Here is an 18,800-nt window from a genome sequence, read left to right on the forward strand (position 1 = left end):
AGAGAATCATACAAAGAATGTCAAAGAGAGAGAACGAGAGAGGACACAGAGGGAAGGAGAATGTATACGAAAGAGATACAACAATAAGCGAGCATAAAGATCATTAACGGATTAAGTGCGACAAGAATAACAAAGAAAATGAAGTCCGAAAGTTACATCGAACATATCAGAAGCAAGCGCTAACATCCCCTTTTACCTCTCAGGCTCCTTTCAGCGACTCTCACGTTACGTCACGCGTTTCTTTATCCGCGGAATCTTCCAGAGAGAAATATCTGCATGAGGACACGGGAAGGGGAAGGGGTACGAAGCTAGAATCCTTGGCGAAAGGTTTTGTTTATGTTTCGGCGAGGAGGCCGCGTGACTATTAGATACACAGACCTGACCAGGCTCATTCCGTCGAGAGCGTGAATCACTAGAGAGACTCGAAATAAACGCTTCTTAGAGCCAAGCCTCCAGGCTCCAGAACGTTCCTTCCGTTAGTCACAGTAGGGCCTTGGGTGAATAACGACCGCGTGCGAACGAAATCTGCCTATTTGGCGTCTTGGAACTGCAACCTTTCTTTTCTGCGCAGATTGCAACCTTGATTTCAAAAAGACTCTGCATTGATTCTTCAGGAATGCGTTGGCACCATGTGGCTTTGTTTAGATGTTGCTAATCCCGATCAGTGGAAGCTATAGTCCCTGTGGAACTCTTCCCGCCAAAAATGCCAGGTTTGTATTGAGCGCGCCTATCACATGGCGCCTTAGCAGTTGATGGTAATGCGATTGGCTGCTTGACCCACGTGGGCTTAGCCAATCTGTGTCTTTCCCGCGCCAGCGATCGCTCGACAGTTTCTGTGCCAATCGGAAAAGAGGAAAATGTTGTCTGCTTGACGGCGAGCGAATGAGAAGCAGAGCTTGCGTAAACACTGTTGCCACTTCGTAGTTTAATCCTAATCGTTTATGCCTTATTAAAGAATCTTATTTTGCCCAATTTTCGTGTAGTGATTTGTGTGCTGTATGTATATTTCTGCAATCTCGTGTATCTTCCCTCTGCTTCCTTCTAACGTGGCTTTCTTGACTAGGAGAGATTTAAGACCGAAGCGACAAGCGACACAGGACAAGCGAAACTAACCTCTAGAAATTATTTCATTTTATATTTATCGTCCAGTGAACTTCCTTTTCTACATTTAATGCATTTTAATTATTTTTCAGGGTTCTGACCTGGCTGTTGGAAATAATGCGGGAACCGTTATTACATGTAAGTAGACGTTTTATAAGCCATGCTTCAACAATTATAATAACTGTAATAAGTGAAATTTCTCACCAATTAATATAGGTGCCGAGGAGTTCCCAAAGGGGATAACTTTGGGGGTGATGACAGTTTAGTTATGATAAATTAATATATTTGTTCTGGAGGAGATTTCTTCCCCTTTATTTAAATTTCTCAAAAAGCATCTATGTTATGCATAAATATTATCATTTATGTCAATCCTTCCCCCATTATTTTTGTGACATTGACGCTGTCCTCCATGAAGATAGTCTGTGCTTTACCATCTTCTCATGAATATAACACAAATCCTTTCAAAGAAAGGCCTGGGGTAAGGGGTATTATTTTCACTAGTAACTCGAGCATACTATACTTCATACAGAGAGAGAAAACTGCAACTGTATGAAGAAACAGAGAACAGTTTGATACATGTTTGCGATTTCTTTAATAAATTATTTTCAAATAATTAGTCGGATCAAACCTTTACATTGAATTGTTTTTAGTTTCCTGTAAAATCATTTTGAGTTTTCACCAGAATTGTATTTAGTTTTTACTAGAATCATTTTAACTTTCCTGTTGAATTGTTTTCTCTTTATTTGTTTTTTGTTCTCTCTTGAACTGTTTTGTAATTTTCTCTTGAATTGTTTTGTACTTTTCTCTTGAATTGCTTTTTGTTTTATCTTGAATTGCTTTTTGTTTTCTCTTCAATTATTTTTGTTTTTCTTCAATCGCTTTGTAATTTTCTCTTGAATTGCTTTTTTATTTTCTCTTGAATTGTTTTGTAATTTTCTCTTGAATTGTTTTGTAGTTTTCTCTTTAATTGTTTTTTTTATTTTATCTTGAATTGTTTTGTAGTTTTCCCTTGAATTGCTTTTTGATTTCTCTTGAATTATTTTTTGTTTCTCTTGAATTGTTTTGTAGTTCTCTCTTGGATTGTATTTTAATTTTATCTTGAATTGTTTTGTAGTTTTCTCTTGAATTGTTTTGTAGTTTTCTCTTGAATTGTTTTGTAGTTTTCTCTTTAATTGCTTTTTGTTTTCTCTTGAATTGCTTTTTGTTTTCTCTTGAATTATTTTTTGTTTCTCTTGAATTGTTTTGTAGTTTTCTTTTGAACTGTTTTTTTTTTGTTTTCTCTTGAATTGTTTTGTAGTATTCTGCTCAATTGTATTTTATTTTCTCTTGAATTGTTTCTTGTTTTCTCTTGAATTGCTTTTTTTATTTTATCTTGAATTGTTTTGTAGTTTTTTCTTTAATTGTTTTCTATTTTCTCTTGAATTATTTTTTATTATCTCTTGAATTGGTCTGTAGTTTTCTCATGAATGTTTTTTTTGTTTTCTCTTGAATTGATTTTACTTTTCTATTGAATTGTATGATATTTTTTCCTTGAATTGTTTTGTAGTTTTCATTTGAAATGTTTTGTAGTTTTCTCTAGAATTATCTTTAGTTCTCTATTGAATTGCTCGTTGTTTTCTGTTGAATTGTTTATTTTATTTTATCTTGAATTGTTTTGTGGTTTTCTCTAGAATTTCTTTTGGGATTCTCTCGTGATACTGAAGGATCTCATTAGAGATTGAAATCAGATGAATCACTTTAAATTACCCTGTATCATTTTCACTAAAACTCGAGCCCGACCCTGTGGCCGAGTGGTTAGCACATCGCGCTGCGTCGCCAAGGGTACCGGGTTCGAATCCCGCTCGGGCTTGGCTGTTTGTGAATGTCCATTCATCAATTTCATCACTCATCCCCATCTTCGCAAATTAGCCAAGAGGCACAAAACGCGAAGTAAAATAAACTAAATGAATCAATCAATCAATCACTAAAACTCGTATTTCTTTCTGTCCTTAGTTATTGAGAGAGAGTCATGCGCATTGCGTCGAGGTACAGTTTCATTTGTCAACTCCTCATGCGTTAGTGCGTGAAATGAAGGGGTTTTGATTTATCACCAGTTATCCGTGGTGCATACGTGCTTTTGCGCAGTTGTCCACGGGAGAGGACGTCGAGAAGTGCAAGAAAACGCATCCCAGTTTACTTAGCGCAAAGAATGTTTGACGGGGTTGAAAGCTCCAGTTCCAGGCACATCTTGTGCACCTGGTGATTACTCCGGATTAACAAACGCTGCAGCGCTCGGCTGGAGTTTGATTTGGAAGATTCGGTTACAGCCAATGAGGTCACGCCATTGTTCGGTCGGGGAGGACGTCTGATAGGGAAGAAGGCTCCGTCTCCGGGGAGCGAACCCAGTACATCCAATCTTGTGAGCGGCGTGGGTGGCGGTTAAGCTACTGCGATTATTACTGCACGACCCTCGTGACGTAATTGAGTGTTTACTTCGCGGGATCGGACAACAACCTATATTTGTAGACGATCGTGCACACTAATGCAGGGGTTGAGGGGTCATCTAAATTAGATTTTATATAGGTGGAACTCGGAACCGTACATATTACCACTAATATATATTACTAATTCTGTTAATGTATACGCAAAAATGCATATAGCTCATATCCCCGTTTAAGGAAACTCTACTTCTCGTGGGAACGAAGCAGATTCTTGTCTCCAGATCTGACCTAAATTCCACATCTTCCTTCCAAAAGGGTTAATCTTCTGCCCGTCATCTCCCACCTTTCCAGAACAATAGTAGTGGCTATTTCGACCCAAACGTTCATCACCACCTACCGTGCTTGGCGGCAGCCGCTTGCTGTTTTTCAGCCAAAATAGATTCCTCTTCTCAGATAACGTTCATCAGGTTGGGTATGTCGGTAGCAGTTTCTTGAACCTTGGCCTGCATGACCCCGCGGTTCAAATGGAAAGGACCAATCAGAGCTTGCCCCTTCATGTGGGTATTTTGGGAAGTAACGGAGCCCGCGAGGGGAAGTTTTCGTTAACGAGAGAACAGACAGTCGTAGAGGACAGTTCCTTGGAAGGGTTCGGGCACGACAGTTCATTGCAAGTGTTGGAGAAGACTTCGTCCAGAACAGTTCGTAGTGCATTAATTCGGTGCAGCAGTACGCTAGTGATATTCGAGTTGCCCGGAGGAACAGTGCCAGCTGGTCGTCGTGCGAGACAATGTGCATTTGAAGTGTCACTCAAATGACACATCGTGCGATTAGCCCAGACGCGGGCGCAGCAATGCTCTGACAAGTTGCGACTGTGGACAAAGCCAGTGTGACGGGTTCGCGTCCCGGCTACCTAACGGAAGTGTGCGCGGCAACTTTTCTTGTATACCAGGTTAGAGTCCCGGCAGTGGGCACCGCAGGTAAACGGGACCAAGAGTGCAGAATTAAACGTGCGTCGTACTGTCAAGAGAGGAGTAGAAAATAATGTGTATATACAGTGTAAATAAAATGTATATACTGTACACGACGTCTCTATATAAGAGCCCCTTGATTCTTTCCCTGAGATCTGCGGGATTTTGTTGTGTTTTTGCTCCTGCAAACTGAGTCGGCCTCTAAGAACAGAAAGGAAAGTTGAAGTTGCACAGGAGAAGGAGGTAGTTGAAGTGGCTTAGGGCAAGAATGAAGTCGAAGTTGCAGAGGGTGAGGAGGAGGTTGAAATTGCAGAGGACAAGGAGGAAGTTGAAGTACAGAGGGCAAGAGTGAAGTTAATGTTACAGAGGGCAAGGATGAAGTTAAAATTGCAAAGGACAAGAAATAAGTTGAAGTTTTAAGGGACAAGAGATAGTTGAAGTTGAAAAGGGCAAGAGGCAGTTGAAGTTGCAGAGAGAAAGGGACAGTTGAAGTTGCAGAGGGAAAGGGACAGTTGAAGATGCAGAGGGCAAGGGACAGTTGAAGATGCAGAGGGCAAGGGACAGTTGAAGTTGGAAAGGGCAATGGACAGGAAGTTGCAGAGCGCAAAGGACAGTTGAAGTCGCAGAGGGCAAGGGACAGTTGAAGTTGCAAGGTGCTAGGGAGAAGTTGAAGTTGCAGAAGGCAAGGAGATAGTTGAAGTTTCAGAGGGTAAGGAGGAAGTTGAGGCCTTCCTGTAAATCAGCCGAAGTCTTGCGAGAAGAGCGCAATGGGAACAGATCGGGTTCCTGGAATCGTTCGTCAGAATGAAAACTCTGTAATATCCTCTAACCTTGAGTGCAATTTATAAATATGTCCCTTACCAAGCTTGGCTGGATCTGATGCTCATTTTCCATTCTTCGTTGCAAGCTAGGGCCGGGGAATTCTTGGCAGAAATATATGATTTTTACCGGTGCAGGCTCTGTTGAAAATGATAAGAATAAAATGTAACAATCTGCTGAAAAGGAAGGCCAAAAACCCATTCGCTTCTGTTGCCTTCAGTCATTATTCCTTAACCCCCTTTTGTAGCTTCCGATGAAGTGAAAGAAAGCCCTTTTCTCCCTTCATGCTACGAATATTCAGTCTCTTCGTGTGTTTATGAAGCTGAAGGTTATCCATCAACAAAACAATCGAGTGTGTTTACTCCTCCTAATTTTTAATATATCAATTGACAGATATATCACTAAGTACTCTTTTTGGTAAAACTATCAAAGCCGGTAAACAGATTTCTTCAAATTTACTTACGGAATTGAGTTTCTGTGTAATTTCGGAAGGTCGTAGAAGTGTTTTCTCGCATTTTTCAATGTATTTGGCCGCTAATTCATGTATTTTTCTATAATAATGTCCGTCCGATGCACGAAAGCTGTTGCTTGCATTTCCAGCCATGTACTTGAACCGGATGTTGCGAGCATCTGATGACGTAATCCCCGGTAAGTGTTTCCAAACACGCAGTTTTTTCACTATATTGCCCAACCTAAAGCAACCTAACCTAACCTTACCGTGATGGTGCGTGGGGCTATCGTGAATGGTTTTTGGGGCTATTCGGGAATGGTTTTTGGGGTTATTCGTGGATGGTCATACTATCCCGAATGATTTTTGGGGCTATGCGTGAATGGTTTTTGGGGCTATGCGGGAATAGTTTTCGGGGCTATGCGGTAATTTTTCTGTTAAGAAGGTTGAAACACTGCTTTGCAGTTTGAAACACAACGCTAGTCAACATTTGCCCGACATTTTGCGTGTTCAGGAAGCGAGTTAAAAAAAAGCGAAATCACTTGTTAAACAATCTTTCACAATGCAGAATAAGTAAGTACGAATGTCAACAATTACAGAATAAACGAGTTTCAGACAATTCCCAGCTTTGATAGTTTTACCCTCTTTTTTTACCCTTAAATCTAATTTGTTGAAGCAAATACTAATGGGAAGGAAGATTTCAGGGTGAGTACTTCTGCTAATAAACTTTTCTTGGAAATTGTCTGCATTTTTTTCTTTTCTAAAAAGGTTATTTGAATTGCACTTACACCTCTTGAAATCTAGGATATACAGCAATGCGTTATATTCATCCAGTGTTTTTTCTTGTTTTATGGTGCTCTCTGTTATCTACTTTTTAGTTACATGCAATTACCGTATTTATGCATCTTTCATCTACAAGTTTACAGGGCATAGCATAATGAGTAACTAAATTTTAAAGTAAGTTTAAGTAACTGGCTCGAGTGGACAGATCCAAATGTTAGAGGACAAGTAGGTAGAACCATGCGCAAAAGTTTGCTGTTTCATATCTGTAATTCGTTTGTTTACTATCACTCTCTCTCTTTTTTTTTCTTTTTTACGACGATGGCGATACTTCACTTGAAACTTGAATACTCTATCAGCAGCAAACGATTTTCACGGAACCTGCTTCCTCGTCTGCGTTCCGCTTGCAGCCGTCTCCCCTGTTTGGCCACTGGACTCGTCCATTTAGCGCATGCGTCCATGGTCACAATTAATACAGATCGACTATACATACTGCTCTATTCATTTCGTACATACACTTTTTCTACACGATACGAATTCTTATGAACGTAAGTACGTACATATCCTAAAGACATCCTCAATATTTATGAGCAGGGAACGGATTTATATATACCAAAATACTATTAGATATGTAAATATATACGAGGCGTATTTTTAAAGTAAGTACCGTTTTGAATTTCCGCCGCTGCAGCGCTGCGGTCGGTGTCCCGTCCATGCGCACTGTGTACCTACATCTGTTGGCAAGCCACAGACGCCATTGCGGCAACAATCGATCGTGTATACATTTGCTTTTGCGTATATAAAATGCCTCCGCCGATTGAGAATCCCGCCGACTGTGAAATACGCGCTGTTATTCGTTTTCTTAGTGCTTAAGGCGTGAAAGCAGTTGAAATTCACCGTCAGATTTGTGAAGTGTACGGACAAAACATTATGAGTGATGGAATGGTACGCAAATGGGTAAGAGCTTTCAAAGATGGCCGAAAGAATGTTCATGACGAGGAACGGAGTGGGCGACCCTCAGTGATCACTGTCGATTTGGTGCAGAAAGTCGACGAAAAAGTGAAAGAGAACAGACGCTTCACGGTTTCTTCGTTATCAGAGGAGTTCCCTGAAGTTTCAAGAAGTGTTATCTACGAAATTGTTACCGAACGCTTAACCTATCGAAAATTGTGCTCACGATGGGTACCAAAAATGTTAACTGAGGCGCACAAAAGCAAACGTTTAGGTAGCGCCTTGACTTTTCTTGTCAAGATCTCATCGCATCATTTGGCTGGGAACAATTTGATCATCCTCCATACAGCCCCGATCTAGCGCCCAGTGACTACCACGTGTTTCTGCAACTGTAGAAGCATCTCGGAGGTCAGCACCACGATGACGACGATAGCCTCAAAACGGCCGTGTTGCAGTAGCTGTCAACTCAGGCGGCAAACTTCTATGACGACGGAATACAAAAGCTTGTTGTTCGATATGATAAGTGCCTTAATATTGGTGGCAATTATGTGGAAAAGTAGATAGAGGGGTGGTCTTTCATGTAACAATAAAATTGTTACAAAAAGTTTACTTTTTTTGTACATATCAAAACGGTACTTACTTCAAAAATACGCCTCGTATTTATTTATTTTAATCAAAATATGGAAGTAAATATTGTCTTACAATTGTGGAAAATGGCTATTTTCATTAAGCAAGCGCCTCTCCTAGATAAATATAATGCTTTAGGCTTACATGACATTAATTATAATGCAAGATTCAAATATAAAATGTGCTTTATTTTCTGTTACCAAAGCAATGGATTACCAAACTTCATTTTAGGTAATGAAATGTTTGTCTCCTCTTGTTGTCTCTTAAGACAGATTTGCTTGACTGAAACTGCGTTCAATATCGCATGCATTAGTGGGAGTGTATTTAAAATATGCAGTGGATTTAACAGCGAAAGCTTGAGCTTGAGTAGGGGAATATCTTCGTTTGTAAACATTTATTTGCTATTTATTTATTTTACCCTGATTTTAGCTAATTTTCCAAGGGGGAAAGATCCAAAAAATCCAATTTTTACCACTTTTATAGTATAAAAAATAATTATGTCATTAATTATGTCATTAATTATGCCATTTTCCACAATTGTAAGACAATATTTACTTCCATATTTTGATTAAAATAAATAAATACGAGGCGTATTTTTGAAGTAAGTACCGTTTTGATATGTACAAAAAAAGTAAACTTTTTGTAACAATTTTATTGTTACATGAAAGACCACCCCTCTATCTACTTTTCCACATAATTGCCACCAATATTAAGGCACTTATCATATCGAACAACAAGCTTTTGTATTCCGTCGTCATAGAAGTTTGCCGCCTGAGTTGACAGCTACTGCAACACGGCCGTTTTGAGGCTATCGTCGTCATCGTGGTGCTGACCTCCGAGATGCTTCTACAGTTGCAGAAACACGTGGTAGTCACTGGGCGCTAGATCGGGGCTGTATGGAGGATGATCAAATTGTTCCCAGCCAAATGATGCGATGAGATCTTGACAAGAAAAGTCAAGGCGCTACCTAAACGTTTGCTTTTGTGCGCCTCAGTTAACATTTTTGGTACCCATCGTGAGCACAATTTTCGATAGGTTAAGCGTTCGGTAACAATTTCGTAGATAACACTTCTTGAAACTTCAGGGAACTCCTCTGATAACGAAGAAACCGTGAAGCGTCTGTTCTCTTTCACTTTTTCGTCGACTTTCTGCACCAAATCGACAGTGATCACTGAGGGTCGCCCACTCCGTTCCTCGTCATGAACATTCTTTCGGCCATCTTTGAAAGCTCTTACCCATTTGCGTACCATTCCATCACTCATAATGTTTTGTCCGTACACTTCACAAATCTGACGGTGAATTTCAACTGCTTTCACGCCTTAAGCACTAAGAAAACGAATAACAGCGCGTATTTCACAGTCGGCGGGATTCTCAATCGGCGGAGGCATTTTATATACGCAAAAGCAAATGTATACACGATCGATTGTTGCCGCAATGGCGTCTGTGGCTTGCCAACAGATGTAGGTACACAGTGCGCATGGACGGGACACCGACCGCAGCGCTGCAGCGGCGGAAATTCAAAACGGTACTTACTTTAAAAATACGCCTCGTATATATTTACATATCTAATAGTATTTTGGTATATAAAAATCCGTTCCCTGCTCAAAAATATTGAGGATGTCTTCAGGATATGTACTTACGTACATAAGAATTCGTATCGTGTAGAAAAAGTGTATGTACGAAATGAATAGAGCAGTATGTATAGTCGATCTGTATTAATTGTGACCATGGACGCATGCGCTAAATGGACGAGTCCAGTGGCCAAACAGGGGAGACGGCTGCAAGCGGAACGCAGACGAGGAAGCAGGTTCCGTGAAAATCGTTTGCTGCTGATAGAGTATTCAAGTTTCAAGTGAAGTATCGCCATCGTCGTAAAAAAGAAAAAAAAAGAGAGAGAGTGATAGTAAACAAACGAATTACAGATATGAAACAGCAAACTTTTGCGCATGGTTCTACCTACTTGTCCTCTAACATTTGGATCTGTCCACTCGAGCCAGTTACTTAAACTTACTTTAAAATTTAGTTACTCATTATGCTATGCCCTGTAAACTTGTAGATGAAAGATGCATAAATACGGTAATTGCATGTAACTAAAAAGCAGATAACAGAGGGCACCATAAAACACGAAAAAACACTGGATTAATATAACGCATTGCTGTAAATCCTAGATTTCAAGAGGTGTACGTGCAATTCATATAACCTTTTTAGAAAAGAAAAAAAATTGAGACAATTTCCAAGAATAGTTTATTGGCAGAAGTACCCACCCTGAAATCTTCCTTCCCATTAATATTTGCTTCAACAAATTGGATTTAAGGGTAAAAAAAGTTCCTTGTGATGCGTTTTTAAAATAATATATGGAAAATTAAATAAAATTAAAAGCGATACTGAAGTACTTTATATTATTTAATAAATAGGTTCTACTTATTAATCATAAAAAGTCCAATAAATAATTTTATTAGCCCACTATTATAATTAATTTATAAACAAATATAGAGATAATCATTAATTTAAAAATATTTTTTTCAACTTTCGAATTTGTTTGTATTCGATTGTTTGTATTTTTCACAATATAAGATTTTAACCATTTTTCTTGGTCAAATTTTAACCCCTGATGGACTTTGGTAAGTTTCATACCTTGCTCCAAGTAATATTGCAACAGTCGATAGTGAAGCACATAATTTGTTTTGTTCTCAAATGATAATATTAATTTTGTTTCCTCTGTACTTGGGACCTTCTGAGAAACTGGTGCCATAGCTAATCCGTGGTGATAGTCATGGAGATCAGATGGATATTATAAATCAACTTCCAAAAAACAACCTTTTGGATGATCTTTAGACCAATTTTTAGGAAATCCCTATCTTCAAGTTCTTTCTTGCTCATCCATTCGTAATTACCGATTGGCAGTGATTGAGTCATCGCATAACCATTTAAATTGTTCATATCAACATAAAATATGTATTTAGATGGTTTGTTAGGATCATAGTTAGGTAAATATTAATTGTTAGCTTTTGCATGTCTTAAAGGACACTGCACTATACCACCACGTTTAGCAGATTCAGCAAACATAAATTGGTCAATTTTATTGATGAGACCAATTTCAACTTTAGTATTTAAAAGCATGGCCTGCCAGGATAAACCGAGTGTTGTATACCTGAATACAGGATCTAGTTCATATAATTTAAAACAACGTTCTCGAAAACTTTCGAATACATCAGCCAACTGGAGAGTATCCAAAATCAAGTAGTTGTCATGGTAATCCCCCATTGTTTTGCAATTTAGTATTTTCCAGATTCTCTGTGCTATATTGATAATCTTCCTCGCTACATTCTTTATCATCAAGTTTGTTATAAAATTTATCTATCGATGGTAACTGTGTGTCATTGAATTTTTCAAAATTGTCCATGTAATCATATGGGTAGACCCCTTTTCTTTTCAGCAATTCTATCTTATCCTCACCAAAATATTCTTTTGTATGAACAAATTCCTCGTTGGTTAATTGACTTACCAGAGTAGCTAAACTGCTAGAAAGAAACTGATATGAATCCAGGAATCTAAGATCAACTTTTTTTCCTTCTTTCTTTCCTTTTTCTAATTTGATAGTTTTTTCTATTGCAATATATTTATCTTTACTGCGTGGTATAATATTGATATTCTCTGTATCATATCCTAATTCTTTGATAAATAAATGTGCATCAAAATTTTGCAAATTGTGAATAAATATTGGAATGAAGCTAGGTTTCTTTATTTGCAAATTACATCAATTACAAATTGTATGGATATATTCTCCATTAAAATGGTTGTGGTGTTTATTTTTTTCACTATCAGAAATAAAATATTTATTACAGTATTTACAACTTAAACTATTATCATGTTCCTGTTGTTGTTGTGGTGTAAAATCGTTCATTGATTTTTCATCATCTTGTAAAATTGGACCATATTTTTCTCCCCACTCTCGAAGTTTTTGAATAAATTTTTCAGCTGCATCTTCACCTCGATAAAAATATAGTTCTTCTGGAGTATTTTGTTAATATGTTTTTACTAATTTTAGTGCAAAGCCACATGCTTTATGTTTAGCTGTATGTGTTGTACTTGTTGCATTCGAATCTGGAAAACATGTTGCTATTGTTTCTTGTATTGTTTCAAAATCAGCATAGATTGCAAATGGATGTTTTACCAATGATTTGTAATTACTAAATTTTATATTTTTAGATGAAAAATCATAAGCCCCAGGAGGGTGGAGAGAACAATATTTAATATGTTCCTTTAATTTCTCTTCACGTGTTTTCCCATATTTTCCATCAAATTTTGTAAAGCATCGATCACATATTGTTATTTTACCATGATCTGATGTTACTTGACTATGTACCAATCGTCCTAGATCCTGTATGAGACAATAGTGTTTCTTGTTTCTCTCTGTAACATATAATAAATGTATAACACGTGTACCATCTGCTGCTGGATAGTGGCGCAGTACACAAATATCTTCTTCATCAGTACCATAAACTTGCACAGCTATTTGTTGATTCTTTATATTGTTTTTCAAATTTACTAATATCTGAGATATCTATTGGATATTTTATGCCTGACATAGGTTTTTTAAACTCTGCTATATACTCAGGATAATTGTAATTAGAGGTACGATATTTATTGTTAGATGCTGGAGACACTAAAGAAACATTTATTATCTTTATTTTGAATATTTATTACAGCATTTTTGTCTTTAATGTGGTCAGGTAAATAAATATAACTAGATCCCCCAACTAGGTAACATCTTGCTATTTTCAACTCAAGTTTATGGTTTGTATCACAAAGTGACCAACCCGAACCTTTTCCTTGGAACTTTTGTTGTGCTAACTTAAGTTCTTCACATGCTTCATTATATTTATCATACAAACGATTAATATCGTTAGTAATAGCCTTATTAGTAATGTATATCTTTTTTTTAATGTTTATTGTATTTTATGCTACATTATGGGTAATTAATGTATCTTCATGTTTGCGAGAGTTCACTATACGAATTTGTATTTCTAAACATGTATAGATGTCAGTTTTGTTGTAGTATCCTTTTGTAGATAGTGAGTGATTCATCTGTACTTTAATCTGTGTTCTCAAAAATAGTATAAAAGCGAGGATATCGCGTAAGAATCATCACACTTTTTCGCCACGGATCGACGAAGCTTTTAAAACTTAAAAAGAACTCCTCGGTGTTGTGCATACATCTTGGTATGGTAGTTCGGGGCGCAAGCTAGGCCTATGTGAACATAGGTACGCCGATAGCCATGCATTGATGATATGCACAATACTGCAACCATTCTACGTCAAATAATAAAGTTAGCCTAAAGATTAATTTGGAAATAAAAGGCTAAAGAGCAAATATTGGCTCAGTTATCATTGCATATCTCTTGGTGTGGTAGTTCGGGGCGCAAGCTAGGTCTATGTGATCATAGGCTTGCCGATAGCCACGCATTGAGTTTTATGCGTTTTAATTGAGTCAATTCATCGACAAAGCGAAATCCTCGCCTTCGTCTCAAGTATAGTTGCATTATAATTGCAATAAATAAAGAATAAAACTTTTCAGTTTATACATACGGCAGTAATGTGGTTTTATTTCTCTGTGCTGTGAATATTGTCTTTGCCTAACACTATCCCTGTACCTGAGAGGAGTCTGTGTACTTCACCGAGTCTCATCGTTCACCGCTGAGTATTATTAAGTTAATATTAATAGTAAAATAATACGACGCGTGAAGTAATTGTGCTTAGAACGTGTCACTAGATAAGGAAGTTAAGTTCTCCGTGCATATAGCACCGTGCCATGAAGGCATTTTTAGGGTCACACACATTCTCGAGCTCGACCATTTTGGAGGTGATGTAATCATCACCACGCTCCGGTCGCCTTTACCCCCAGGTATCCAAGGCTGGGTGAGCTCCAGAGACGCTTTAAGGGTTTCCGAACTTAGGTGTATCCCGGGAATCGAACCCAGGTCTCCCGCCTGGCAGTCAGACGCCATACCGACTATATCACCGCGGATCCCATGTGAACATACAAGTCCGTACCCTGCGTATGAGTCTTTTTGTTCGGAACGATTTTTCTGTCCTATACACCAACATATGCGTGGTTACAAACAAGTGGGCACTCATATTGTGTATTTGTACAGTTATATCTTGCCTAGATTTCGAAGTATTTCCGTTGTGGATTTATGAGAAAACCATATTGTACGTCCTCTTCACAGCGAGTAGTGTACGGAGGAGAAGAGACGCATTTTCACCCCATGTTGCCAATCAAGTAATTCCACTGACCACGCTATAGTTATTGGTTTCATTTCATTAAGTGTTTCACGTCAAACGTTTTTCCGACTTATCAGATTTTTCTAAGAACAAAATAACAGTTTCCCCCCCCCCCTCTAGTTTCATACCATGACCTATTGCAATTCAATCTTCGTTTCACCATTATCTTGAGGTGAATTTGGACCAATGATATTTCTAGACAATGGAGACTGTTCCTACTATTGTACGTTGACATTTCAAACGGTCCAGTGTGTTATTAACGGTTGCGTTTCGGGGGAAATGTATTTACGCACAACATTTCTGAAGAAATCATGTTCTAAGATAAACTTCCTTTCACCTTGGTCAACCTATTTAACGTTTCTGCAGATCTAGGTACGGGAAAAGCATCTGCAATAATGAAATAATTTTCACTTCCCCTTCCCCGTGCCTACCTGTACGCAAAACAATTTGATATTCAACTGCATAAAATGTTTAAAGCTCAATTTACTTGAACCGACCTCCTGGTCGGAGTGGTTAGCACAGCGCGCTACGACGCCAGGGGTCTCTGGTTCGAATCCCGGCCTCGGCATGGGTGTTTTGCAAGTGTCCCTTCATCAATTTCATCATATCATCACTCATCCTCATCTCAGCGATTAGCCAGAGAAGCGAAGTAAAGTGAACCAAATCAGTTAATCACTCAAGGTTATTGTGTAGGTAAGAGGTAAAGAAGGCCACATCTGGGGTTATTTAATCTATGCTGGCAACACTGGAGGTCCACAAGTGCGTTTACAGAGATGGAAAACGTCCCTTCATATACCATAGGATCATATGAAAATTGTAATCCTTGTCTAATTTTTCGTTAATGTCTCCAATGAATTACACACATATATACAAACAAATCGATGAACAGTCATGTATTAAAAAAATGGGATTCGGACGATTGAATTCATATTTTCTGAAACGACAGTGAGCAAAAATTTATAATAAACTTTTTAACTGGTACATCTTCACTCTGCACCCTTGTAGATTGACAACCCACAGCACACCGTAAATGTACTGGTTGCATACTATCTTAACTCTACTATGAGCAGAACAAAGCATGACTTTCCGTTGCTGAATTGATGTGTGTGGTGGTAATTCTGCTCACAACACTATAATAAAACATGGTTATTATTTATTCATTTATTTACTTTCCCCACCCAGAAATTTTCATGGTACCATAACGATACTTTTGAAGAGGATCAGGTTTTTGTTCTTCGATTCTTAGCGATCAATTTTCTGGAAGTTTTTGTAAAATCCACTTTGAACACACAAGCGCTTCAGGACTGGACCTACAGTTTAAGTAGGATTCAAGCCACTATGTGGCTCCACCGAGCACACACACACACACATACATACAAACACACATTATAAATATTTTATTTAGTTTAAATTTAGTTTGGCGAATTTAAAAGTAGTAATACATTTTATCCTTGACATTCATATGTTGGTATATTTTACAAAAATATAAAAAACATATGTAGGTGTGTATTTTATACACACACCATGCCGGTCCCCGTGGCGGAGTGGTTAGCACATCGCGCTACGACGCCAGGGTTCCGGATTCGAATCTCATAAGGTCTATTCCAAACGCGAGAGGGGAAGCAAGCAGAAGCGCCAGCCAAACTACACTGTGATATTTCGTTTATATAGATTTGCTTGCATTCTTCGCTATTCTTAAGATGCTTCTCCCTCCCTTCCTGTAAGTTTTAATGCCCGCTTTCCTAAGCACTGTACATATCTTTTTTGTGGTCTTCCCCATACTCCTTATTACAAACCTCCTCTCTTTTTCTTTCTCTTCCTCTTTTTCGTTGTCTTCCAATTTTGCCCTGCCCCTTTTCTTCCTTCTTCTATTTATGTCCAGTCTATCCTGCTTCTCATAAACGTTACGTTTAGTTTATATTTTTAATAAAATAAATTACTGCCTTGATCAGCATATTGAGTTTTTCATATCATGGAAACAAGGCTTAATGGTGTTAGAATGAAATAGAATAAATATGAATTTTAGTACAATAAGTGAACAAAATGTAAGAAGAAAATGAAAATGAGAAACAAGAACAGTTGTCCCGGATAGCCACTCATCTGTTGGATCGGGTAGAAAAGTTTACGCAAGAATATAATAATAGTAAGAATACCTTGCGATAAATTGTTTTTTTATTACTTTATAATAGTTATTAACAGTGCTTTTTTCTGGGAAGATAGATTCTGTAATCTTCAAGTTGGTTGTTATTGTGTTCATCATAAGAACTACTCTAAATATTGTGGTATGTTCATAAATGATCGCGCTTCCTTATAATTACACACTTATTTCTTCCGTTAAAATAAAATCTTAATATCTCCATTCTCACCTATATAAAGGCTTGTTCTGCCGTTGTGTACGGTCTTGTGTACCGCTACGTACCATTCTTTGTATCGTTGCGTACCGCTTTGCGTACCATTGCGTATCACTAGAAAAAAGCTCTGCTTAACATTGTATAATAATAATAATCGTGATAATAATAATTATTGCTGTTATTATTTTTACTATTCAATGGCCTGATCGCGAATTTTATTTTTTCCAGTCAACTTGTGAATGCTGTTTCATTTCTTGCTCTCTGATTGGCTGTTGGAAAGTTACGGTGCTGTGATTGTGAGAATGTCTTATTTTCTATTTTTAGCGCAAATTTGCTGTTTTTTAATGTAACCTTACCTAACCTAACGTACAGCGCAAACAAGACATTCTGACAATCACAGCACCGTAACTTTCCAACAGCCGATCAGAGAGCAAGAAATGAAACAGCATTCACAAGTTGACTGGAAAAGGAAAATGCGCGGCCTGATCCTCCTACAATAGTTTTTGACGACGCTCATTCACTCGGCATCTTTCTCTTTCAGCGTACACTCCACCAACACCTCCTCAAGGCACGGGCCAGCATCGCTACATGTGCGTCATCTACAAGCAGACTGCAGCCTCGGAGATTTCCGTTCCCCAAAGCCGAGGCAAGTTCAATGTTGGGTCGTGGGCCGAGAGCAACCAGCTTTGCGGCCCGCAGGCAGGAACCCAGTTCAAGACCCAGTATGAGTAACGTGGATGTTAAGAAGCCTCACGATTCATCACTGAAATTAATTATGGTGCTATTGCTCTCTGTTGCTCTTGCTCCTTGTTGCTTTTTTAAAGTCCATTGCGTTGAAGCCAATTTACTTTACTGGTGTTTTTAACTTTCTGTTCGTGAGTTGATGATAATAAAGCTTGCTGAGTTAAATGGCGTGTTTCTAGTTTGAATAAGTGTTTACTTATCTTCTTTCACTTAGGCTAAGATGTTGTAGTAATATGTTAAGGACTCATAATTATCTGTAGGAAATCTTCAATGTGCGGTAGTGTTGCGACTTGTCCAGAAGACAACCCTTCTGCTTCAGAAGACGACTTGTATACCCTAACAGACGACTTTTATGACCAAGAAGGTGACTTATATGCCCAGAAGTGATTTGTGTGCTCTCACCAGACAATCTTTATATTCCAGCAGACATTTGCATGCATCAGACGACGACTTGTATACCCCAGAAGACAACTTGTATGCCTCAATAAACGACTTGTATACTCCAGAAATCAACTTGTATACCTCAGAAGACAACTTGTATGCCTCAGAAGACAACTTGTATGCCTCAATAGACGACTTGTATACTCCAAAAGTCAACTTGTATGCCTCAATAGACGACTTGTATACTCCAGAAGACAACTTGTATGTCTCAGAAGTCAACTTGTATGCATCAATAGACGACTTGTATACTCCAGAAGTCAACTTGTATGCCTCAGAAGACAACTTGTATGCCTCAATAGACGACTTGTATACTCCAGAAGTCAACTTGTATGCCTCAGAAGACAACTTGTATGCCCCAGAAGACAACTTGTATGCCTAAGAAGACAACTTGTATGCCTCAGAAGACAACTTGTATGCCCCAGAAGCCAACTTGTATGCCTCAATAGACGACTTGTATACTCCAGAAGTCAACTTGTATGCCTCACAAGACAACTTGTATGCCCCAGAAGTCAACTTGTATGCCTCAATAGACGATTTGCATACTCCAGAAGTCAACTTGTATGCCTCAGAAGACAACTTGTGTGCCCCAGAAGACAACTTGTATGCCTCAGAAGACAACTTGTATGCCCCAGAAGACTACTTGTATGTCTCAATAGACGACTTGTATACTCCAGAAGTCAACTTGTATGCCTCAGAAGACAACTTGTATGCCCCAGAAGACAACTTGTATGCCTCAATAGACGACTTGTATACTCCAGAGTCAACTTGTATGCCTCAGAAGACAACTTGTATGCCCCAGAAGACAACTTGTATGCCTCAATAGACGACTTGTATACTCCAAAAGTCAACTTGTATGCCTCAGAAG

The 18,800-nt window shown here is 38.4% G+C and overlaps 1 protein-coding gene across 1 annotated transcript in view; it reads left to right on the plus strand.

Annotated features, from left to right (window-relative positions):
• LOC146004031 (protein D2-like) overlaps window positions 1-17,659 on the plus strand; it is a 65,780-nt gene extending 48,121 nt beyond the window's left edge. The window contains exons 3-4 of the mRNA XM_083142605.1: window positions 1,194-1,239; window positions 17,292-17,659. Of these exons, the coding sequence (XP_082998731.1) occupies window positions 1,194-1,239; window positions 17,292-17,482 (237 nt within the window). The 3' untranslated portion in view covers window positions 17,483-17,659. The remainder of the gene's footprint in view (window positions 1-1,193; window positions 1,240-17,291) is intronic.
• Window positions 17,660-18,800: the final 1,141 nt, after the last annotated feature.

This window comes from Lepisma saccharinum, chromosome 21 (genome assembly GCF_977018435.1).
Source record: "Lepisma saccharinum chromosome 21, izLepSacc3.1, whole genome shotgun sequence".
Lineage (NCBI taxonomy): Eukaryota > Metazoa > Arthropoda > Insecta > Zygentoma > Lepismatidae > Lepisma > Lepisma saccharinum.